General features: G+C 39.1%; 1 protein-coding gene across 4 annotated transcripts in view; it reads left to right on the forward strand.

Moving 5' to 3' along the window:
- Positions 1-10,433, forward strand: part of carm1 (coactivator-associated arginine methyltransferase 1) — a 53,655-nt gene that overhangs the window by 3,325 nt on the left and 39,897 nt on the right. For all 4 annotated transcript variants that reach the window (XM_088437760.1, XM_088437761.1, XM_088437762.1 and 1 more), the window contains exons 2-3: positions 2,862-2,987; positions 4,138-4,244. In XM_088437760.1, coding sequence (XP_088293886.1) covers positions 2,862-2,987; positions 4,138-4,244 — 233 coding nt within the window. The remainder of the gene's footprint in view (positions 1-2,861; positions 2,988-4,137; positions 4,245-10,433) is intronic.

Below are 10,433 nucleotides of genomic sequence, written 5' to 3' on the forward strand. Positions count from 1 at the left end.
TCCGCACTATAAGGCACGCCTAAAAGCCTTAATTTGTTTTTTTTAAAAGCTGTTGGTGCGCCTTATAATCAGGTGCACCTTATATATGGATCAATATTGAGATTGGGATTCTTTTGTGTTTCTTTTGTGTGTTTACAGTTGAACAAGATTGGTCATATTGACTGAGTTGTTATGCTATTGAGAGTTTAGAGTTATTTTTTGAGTTATTATTGTGATTACTTTGAGTATTACTATATTGTGATTGAAAAAGTTTTAAAATATGTAATTAATTGAGGGTGCGCCTTATAATCCGGTACACTTTATATACAGAAAAAGTTTTAAAATATGTAATTATTGGATGGTGCGCCTTATAATCCGGTGCGCCTTATAATGCGGACAATACAGTATGTTAGCCTTCTTTTAGTGTAAATCTCAAGGCTAAAAGTTTATCTAATTGCCAATTTTATGCTAAAAACCCATTGAAAATACAGCCTCAAAACATCCATCCATCCATTTTCTAAAGCCGCTTATCCTCACAAGGGTTGCAGGCTTGCTGATGCCTATCCCAGCTGTCTTGGGGCAGTCGATGGGCGACACCCTGAACTGGTTGCCAGCCAATCACAGAGCACACAGAGATTAACAACCATTCACGCACCCAATCACACGTCATATCTCGTTCTGGTGGACTCAATCTCGTGAGACTCTCCTCTCGTGGGACTTCTATCTCGTCCCATACCTAATGTTAGCCACTTTACCCGCGGCAGAAGCTTACTTACAAATGTCCTAAAGCTGCTGCAGGATTCACGTGTGATACACAATGATCGCTACACTCAGCAGCTTCCAGTTAAGGCATACGACGCGGGAGGAAAAAAAACATACCGGTTTTGACAGACTTGGACGGTTTAAGATAACAGTGACTAATAAAACCGTGATATATTGCCAATCCGGTTATCATTCCATGCTTATACTCACTTTATTTTCTATCTTCAACCCACGTCCACAAATCCGTCAAAGTCCTCATCTTCTGTATCCGATATGAACTGGGCAAGTTAGATCGGCAAGTTCCAAATCTAACACGCCATGGAGTAAGATCATTGTTAAAGAAGACATATGCGTTATAAGAATTGGTATGAATACGACTCTCAATTGTGTTGTTTACGAACTGAACAATAACTTTGCAAGATATTTTGAATACAACTCTTGTTTGCACGACTGCCCTCGCGAGACTTGACTCACGTCTTTGCATGAATCTCTCTTTTGGATTTGTGGATCCGATCCTTTGCATTCGTGGATCTGAGCCTTTGGATTTGAGTTGCATATGCAAATGGGGATGACATCACAGCTAGCTACCAGACGAAGTCAGTTGATCCCTTGTTTACAGTGTGGCTCACTGGGATGTCAAACCATAAACTCTTTTGTTAAACTCTCTTGCAGCGGCTCAATTCGCATGTTGCGCCACAAAGCCAATAGCTTGCAGTTTAAACTGCTTCGTAAGCACGTTTTTGTGTAGGTGCTAATTGCGAAGGTTTTGCCCACCACACACATTAGCAATATACTATCACTATACCAAGATCCACTTTTCCAGCATTGCTATGCTTTTATTTTGAAGTTCTTTTCCGGAAGCCTAATCACAATACCACTCAACCAACTTGGTCAACTTTGGTTCCCAGAGTGAGCAGCCAATGTTCTGAGCAACAGGGTGCTGGCCAGACATCAATCACATTCACAAACGTTCCTGGGAAATGAAGTTTAAGCTGTCAATTCAGGGCCCAAAGCGACTACTGATGTGTGTTTTATTTTTTGTTTTCTTTTCTTTGACTGACGTTCTTATTTTTTTATTTTATTTTCTTTGACTGACTCCTTGGCTATTTTCTGGATGAGTCCTCATGTCGATCTATAAACCGCCGCCTTCTTCAACTAAACAGATTCCATTTAGTATAAACGCGGCAAAAATATTAATCGCTGCTTCAAAGTGATTAGGAACTGCAATAGAGAAAGCCACTTTTAATGCCTACACAATCCACCACATCCTTGGCTGCCAAACTTCATTCGTGAGCCACAGAGTCAAACGTTTCATTTAGTACAATCATGGCAGCGTGCTAAAATGTGACAACATTGCATTCAATAAGGACAGGACTGTTGAATTTCCTCCATTGTTTGTTTTTGTGCGCCGTGCGGCTCACTGCATGACTTTCCTGAACAGGCTCCGCGATGACGTCATTGCACAGCGTACCTCCAATGTAGTACAAGGGTGAACAGGAAGCGAATGGATTTCCTTTTTTTATTTTCATTATCGATATGGTGACATTTTAAGTCGATTTAACTTGAATTGAATGAGAGTCCTTGGTGTTTTAAATGGACTTAAATCGTAGTAAATGTGAATCCCGATTCTTATGTCAATCAATTTTTGGGCACACACTTGCAAAAAATGTTGCATCTGGTGGACACACATTGATTTGAAAGTCAAAAATTATGCGAGTAGGGCACAGGCAAACAGGGGCATGTTTTTTTTTTGTGCGCGTCTTTAACGTCTGCATACTGTCCTCTACAATGTCCTTTTTCGACGTGTAGGATTTGCAGGAAAGGTTTTCTGTCCGTTATGATAATAATGTCAGGTTGTGTTAGGCCAGCAGAGAAGGCTTAGCTGGCCCCGACGGCCCACCACTGGCATTTACTGCTAATCCACCAGACTGGCCCTTGAATAGTGAAAATGCTTGAGTGCATATATGCTCATTGAAGTGCATTGGGAAGAAAAGTTATTTTCTTACAATTAAAATTAATTGCCCAAATAATCTGTAATGCGGGCCCTTGTTGAGAGTAACTGCTTTAGAGAATCTTTTAATTTGAAGTTTTTGTCTGATGCGAAATCCCATTCTTTTCAGGAGAGGATGCGAGTGTCTTCAAGTGTTCAGTTTCTAGGGAGACTGAATGCAGCAGAGTGGGGAAGCAGTCATTCATTATCACACTGGGCTGCAACAGCGTCCTAATTCAGTTCTCTTCGCCTGCAGGTACCCTCAAATTACATTTATTCATTCATTCATTCATTTTTCTATCCTTTTAGAGATTCATTCATTCATTCATTCGTCTATTCTTTTAGTGATTCATTAATTTATTTAAATTCAGAAGCAATTTCAAGGCACAGCAATCAGACTTAGACCATGCCAAAAAGGCTCAACAGATTCTCTAACCAAGCCATTTGAAGACTGTCAAAAATAAACCCATCAATGAAGTTGTGAAAGAAGAAAATAACATTCTGTGGAGCCTTAATATAATGGACAAATAGACGGGAAGAAGGATAGTAAAAAAATATATGCTATATTCAAAATTATTCATACCCCAGTCCAATGTTTTAATTAATAATGGAATGCCATACCTTATGTTTTTTTTATAATTACCCACAGACCATTCCGCTGTGTGTCAAACAGCGTTCTGCATTCCTCCGATAAAATATTGGCCCCTTGTTCACAAGCAAAGGCCTTAAGATAAGTCAAGTTGGTGGGTTCCCGAGCCACCTTTCTCATCATCAGTTTCATCTCAATTTTTGATCGGATTCAGGTCAGGACTCTGTCTTGAGCATTTTAATACATTCAGATCATTGTCTTGACCATGATGTCCAAAAGCCCAGTATGACTGGAAGACTTTTTCATTTATACTCTTCCAAAAAAATATTTTTTTGTTCCTTTTTACAAATATTTATTTTAAAACGTGTTTATTCAGCTGGTGACATCTTGAAATAGCATTTCGCATCAAAATGTACACATTTGGGACATTTGTATTGAGATATTGACAGGGCTATGAATAATTTTGAACATAACACTTTATGGAAATCTATCAATATCACATTGAAATGAAAAATCTCTTGAATAATGTATTGTTTTCATTCATATGTTTGTTGATCACACATGACTCCCAAACTATGAAAAAAAAATCAGTTTGTCACAGACACACAAAAAAACTTAAAATTCACAAGAGTATGAATAATTTTGAGGACGAGTGTATATGGCGCGACTTGATAGTCCCTTTTAAGCGTACTATGACAAGAACAACCCTGCAGCAGTAGTTCCCTGCATTCAGTAGTTATCTTGCTTCCCTAATTTTGGTTACTTCTGCTACTAATGTAGGACCTTTTCTTGTCTGATCCTTGGTGTTGAACTCTAGACTTTCAGTCCTTTTATAACGTCTTGAAGAATTGTCGGGGGCATCTTTGTGAGCGGTCAGTCTTCAGTGACAGAACAGAAGAATCATCTGCTGTACAGTACTTCCAGGTGAGCGGACCTAACAAACTTGCAAGAGGTGACACCTTAAAATTGTGAATGCTCAGAACAATGTCAGCACCTCTCACAGCCCTAACAACTCTTGGACATACCAAATTTGCAAGAGGTGACACCTAAAAATTGTGAATGCTCAAAAGAATGTCAGTACTTCTCACAGCCCTATAAACTTTTTCAATAACATTAATTTGCAGGACAACACATTTTTGGGGGGAAAAATGCATATGAGGTAAAACTTTGTTTTTGCTTTTGACAGCTCAAACAAACAGTAGGTTCCTTCTATACAACTAACTATGAGAAAAAAGAATCCCATTTGATGGGAGTGTTGCGCTCGATAGTGACGAAAGATGTGGTCAGCATGTTGCCTTTTCCAATAATGTTTGGCACTGAAAGAGTTAACAGTTTTCTATCATATAAATGTCAACAGATGTCCAATTGGGCAATCGAATACGTATTAACCTGACTTCTGCGCAACACAACTGGTCCCGAATTCCATTGATAAAGCAAGACATTTGTTACACTCAGTCTCTGGGACACTGGGACATAATATTTGTGTGTGCTCCCCTCATTCTCTCACCACCAGAAAAGGCCTGTGACACTAAAGAGTGTATGATCAAAAAGTGCAGTTTTTATTTCCTTCAGAGCGAGAGCATGTGCCAAAATAACAAACAAATGGTCTTCTGAATTAACCCTACCTCACTAGCCAAACAAAAAGGAAACAAATGACAATTGGCTCAACTTCCTACCTAACGCAAAAACAGGAGAAAAAAGGGTTCAACAAAATCATCTCCCTCCTACTACTGCTCTAGCTATTTACAAATATTGATAATATGAACAAACACAGACGAGTCAAACACTAATCCACACTACTATCAAAGGTCTCTGAGAACTGGTGTTTTCTGGAGGTGGGATGGCTGGAGAGAGACAGAGTTCTGTCTGCGGGCTGTTTAAATAGGGTGGCAATCAGTAGAGCCGGCCAATGAGAGGACACCATCTGCACACAATAGACTCATTCCAACAAAAAGGCACACACACACACACACACACACACACAAACCAAGGAGAGAACACACCAGAACACATATACAAAAACAACATATGACCCACAGGGTCCACTAATTGATCCTGATAAGCCACACTAGTGAAGTGAAAACTGTTACTTGTGATTACCTCTTTTGTTACTTGTGACTACCTCTTGAAGACCATTAAGAGAATGCCTACAATGCCTACAGAAGTTGGCTGTTTTTTTAAAAACAAACTAGAATATAAACCATATTTTCAGTTATTTCACTTTTTTTGTCAAGTACATAACCTCACGAAAATCTACCATGTAAATAGTGAAGACACACAAATGAGGTGTTTCTGTGCTTCTAGTCTCTACTGTGTGTGTGTGTGTGTGTGTGTGCGTGTGTATGCGTGTGCACATTTTTTAATCTACCCTATTAAGCATTTTTTTAAATTTTATTTTGTTTGTTTGTTTTTGGTTGTTTTTGTTTTTGTGTGTGGTATAAATGCAAGCAATCTTTGTGCTAGGGCTCTCCAACAATAAATACACCACATTATTGTCTGGAATTTCCTCTAGCGGGTTACCCGTGGTGTTTTAGTCTTAAAAGGACACGGTGTAAGATTTGACAGTTTTTCATTATGGACAGCAGGAGGTGCTGCATTTACCATTGTCCGTAGCAGTGGCGGTCCGTGAGGTTCACATGTACGCCTTCAGTGATGACAGAATCTCGCAAACATACCCCTCATGTGCACATTTACGCATTACTGGGCTACATAGGCTATTTGCCCGAGCATTTCAACTTCAATAAACCCGCATCAGCTATTAAAACCTGTCATTATACATGATTCTGTCAAATCATAAAAGAATAATAATTTAAAATAAATACCCTCAAAATTTTATGAAGGCCAAATTACAAATTGCAGTTTAATAGAAGACGAACAATTTTATTTCTTTACTATTATTTGAATATCAACGAAATGCACTCACCAAAACATACGGCGGTCTCAATTGATCAGTCTTTTCAATATCTCCCGATTTTTCTTCACACCTTCATGCTCTCTTTCCCTTCGTACATAGAGGTACAGTGTATCCACTCGGGTGTCCCTAAAAGTTTATGAAAGGAACATAGCGCATTGCGGAGCTCTCTTTCCCTTCAAACTGAGATGGACAATACTGTGTATCCACTTGGGTGTCTGTCAGAAAAATTTCTAAAAGAAGACTAGGACAAGCCTAGCTGCTAAGCAGCAAAAAGAATAACTAAGACCAGCCAAGATTGACTTTTCTCCGCCATGGCAAAGGGAAAAAAGCTTGGCGAACGAACTCATGCGTTGCCAATAGCACTAATTCGTCGCTCAAGCGTCCCTGCCTGCTTTTTATTCATTCAGCAAAGCATTGCACGTTACAAGACATAAAAAAAAAAGAGCCAGTCGGGCGCCACCAACAGCTGGGCCAAGGTCCCAGCTCACACTTTCCCGCGTCAACAGCTTTAAGGACTGGGGCGAGATGAACTAGGACTGCATAGATGGATAGCAATGCACACTATTCTAGACAAGAAATAATCACAATGATAACAACCTAATATATGATTCCCTTCACAGTGTCCCCACACCCCAGGTAGCCCAGTCAGAAAAATTTCCAAGTCCGGACAAGTTAGCTAATAGCTATGCTACACGTTTAACGCAATCAGCCAAAGCCAAATCTGCGTAGCTTGGTTGCTGAGCAAAGGACCGCCTTCCTGCAGTGAGAATCCACTTACGTTACATTCAATGTGAGGCCTATAGATGATGATTTTCTGACTCGATTGGCTATTGCGGCTGTACATTAAAAATATGGGCCCATTTTTATAGGTTTATGCACACTGCACAGAAGCCCGTCGCTGTTGAAGCGAATGCGGGCTTAAGCAGATTTCATACAGCCTGGTGACACAAGTTAGCTGAATTCTAACTGGCTAAAAACTCCAACTTAAAACTACAACACTGGAGCGTAACCAAATGGATATAATATGACACGAAAAGAACAGAATATGGAGAATAATTATATATATATATATATATATATATATATATATATATATATATATATATATATATATATATATATAAATCTAGTAAAGACTCATTTAAAATGAAACTTACTTTCATCGTAGTTATTATAATTATGATAACGATGTAAGGTTATGTTAGGCCAGCAGAGAAGGCCTTGTTGGCCCACCACTGGTCTGTAGCTATAACAAAGATGGCAACCTCTTGAAAGTTCCACCCCACATGTAATATAATTTAATACCTAGACCTACGATTATATTTGATGCATACTGTTGGTCGTTAAGAACACATTTAATTGCAAGTTTTTGAATTTTTTTATCATTTCATCGTTTTAATAAAAATCGTCTAAATCTTTCAAGGTGTCCTTTTAAAGGTCTTAAACCCAATCATTTGATTTTAAATCCTCAAAATGGCTAAAATGCTCCTAAAAATTCTCCAAACTCTTGCTTCAACAAGGGAAGGTGTGTTTACGTTCCTCCCAATCACTCCCTTCCAAGTCTTACTACCGTTGCCCACAAGAACTTTCTTAGGAGAAATTTCTTAGGAGAACGTGGAAGTCCCCACAGGAAGCACCAAGGATTCCAAATGCTCGGATTTGCTGATTGTCGCCCCCCCCCCCCCCCCCCCACACACACACACACACACACACACACACACACACACACTAAAAGGCAGAGGTAGGCTACCCTCTGGTCCCTCACGGTGAACCCAAACGTACAGGCGCGTGGCCGGGCAGCAGGAGTAGCTCTGCCCATCTCACCGTGGGCCGCTCCAGAGTGGCGGAGTCAACCCCTGAGAGGACTGTTGCCAGAACCCAAGATGTCCCTGGAGGCAAGCCCAACTGTGTCTCGTCTTTGGCTTCCGGGCTCACCGTTCATGGGAAGGAGGACCTACATTGCTTTCTTATGGGCCCAGTAGCTGCGTGCTTGGCCGCCATTACCATATTTATCTTGATCAAGAAAGGAGGACGAAAGATCTTGATGCACAGTAAATGAAGAGAAAGACATGAAAGGATCACCTCGAAGAACTAAAAACAAAATTAAAACCATTAAAGAGGTTACCGAAAGTCTGGCCAGAGATGCAGTTAATGAAGCTGAAGGATAGGTGGATGCTCAGATGCTCCAGCTCATCACAAAATCAAATGCTCTTAGGAAGAACTCCAAGGAAAATTCAGCGCATTTCAAGTATATTGTGAGGAGATTGCAGCCACAGAAAGAGATCAAATAGCTCTTGTGCAAATCCAATGGGAAATACTATATTCTATACATGGTCTTAAAAAGTAGTAAAGTTCCAAATTGGCCTGTTAAAACGTGATCAAACCTTCACAAGGAAGTGATTTCTGACAAATGGACATCAGGCATTCAAGTTCATGATTGGTCAGCTGTCCCATTAAGCATTTTTGATGGATCCATCCTGCAATGTGCCCAAGTACGGCAGCGTTCCTCTGAGTCCACAGCACCCACAGCTTCATGTTGTTCCTCCCCTCGATGATCATTTGTTGTCCAGCACTGTATTCGCTTGACCATGAAGTCCAGCTGCATCTTGTTTTCCTAGATTTATGGCTCTATTGATCACAATGATATTGAACAGACTACATACTGTAATTATTTCAGTTGTATTATAATATGCATCTACTCCATCCAGACATCTTCTACTTGGACTTGGTTAAACATTATTTGTCTTTTTGTCCATTTTGCCACACTTTGTGTGCATCTTACCTTGGTAGTTTGCAAACACCATAACACGTTTGTCTGGCCATGAAATCACCATAGCCTCCCTATTTTGACAAATGTTTTGCTCTGCCCCAAATTCCTCTTAGTCACCTCTCTTATGACCAGCCATTCCCCCATTTTGTCTGAGTATCCTACGAGCACTGGTGGTTCCTGCATCTGGACCCTCCCACAGGCCGACCAAATTCTAGAAAATGTGAGATTATTGGATTGTACAGCCTGAAGATAAATGCTTCTGTTTAAGCTAGATGCTAATGCTAATGTAGTTTCCACTTTGTGACAAGCAATTAGCAAGTTATTTTTACATTAGCATGGCATCTGTCGTCATATGTAGAAGCCCAAAGCATGTGATATTTATTCAGAAAATGTATTTTTGATTTTTTTTTTTTTGTGACATTCACAAACATGCAATGTGGCAACTGTTTTCCTTTAGGGTTAGATTTTAAAGTCTGGGCATTAAGCTACTGTACCTGTTTTGCATATCTTGGTTTACCAGAATGCATCATAGAATACATTAATCACCAATTTTACATTTATGTTTGATTCGTGTTACATTTATTCTTATTTATTTATATTTAGACAAATGTGACTCACAGGTCAATTCTTCTTTTAAGTTATGGTACCCTTTGACATTGCTTATAAAATTAAGATGTTTTATGTATGGGAGTGACATTTTCATTGTCAAAACCGAACAATCCATTTTTACCTGTTATGTAAAAGAAAGAAAGATAGACCGATATTGTATGTTGCCATTGTATTTGCTATAACATTGGCAAATAATGTTTGTATAAATGAGTTAGAATGACGTAATGCAATCAAAAAGAATAGTTCGCTATTAATTTAATCTGTTATGGCTTGGTTACAGGTCTCTAAGGAGCAAATTAATGAGATGTTCTCACAAATAGCTTCACTGTGACATCCAACATGACTGTAATGTGGATGTACTAAGAACATAGTCAACATATATGCATTGTAAATTTTGCTTATGACAATACTTTACAGTCTTGCTTGTTAGGGACACCATTCCAAAATTGCTAATGTATATGATGCAAAGTAAGTGTTGTCTATAGTTGTAAAATTATAATTATAATAATTGCCCCTAGCCTACCACGATGATTTTCATGTACCATCATTGAGGCGATTATTGGCATTTAACAATTGGTGTGCGAGCCGAATATTGTGCAGCGTATCAAATACATCATGGGATGCATTATTGTTCAAGGTGCCACGTTTTAAGATGAACGTGGTTCATTGCCATAGTTTGGCTGAATAAAGTTTTTGTATGCAATTGTTCAATGCCGCAATTATTGATGGCTTTATTTATTTATTTTTTAATAAACACAGTGATAAAACTCATTCAAGTGTTTACAGTTCTTTCACTGAGATGGATTTCCATGCATTTCCT

Source organism: Hippichthys cyanospilos, chromosome 16, assembly GCF_059441005.1.
Source record: "Hippichthys cyanospilos isolate Australia breed blue-spotted pipefish chromosome 16, RoL_Hcya_1.0, whole genome shotgun sequence".
Classification (NCBI taxonomy): Eukaryota; Metazoa; Chordata; class Actinopteri; order Syngnathiformes; family Syngnathidae; genus Hippichthys; species Hippichthys cyanospilos.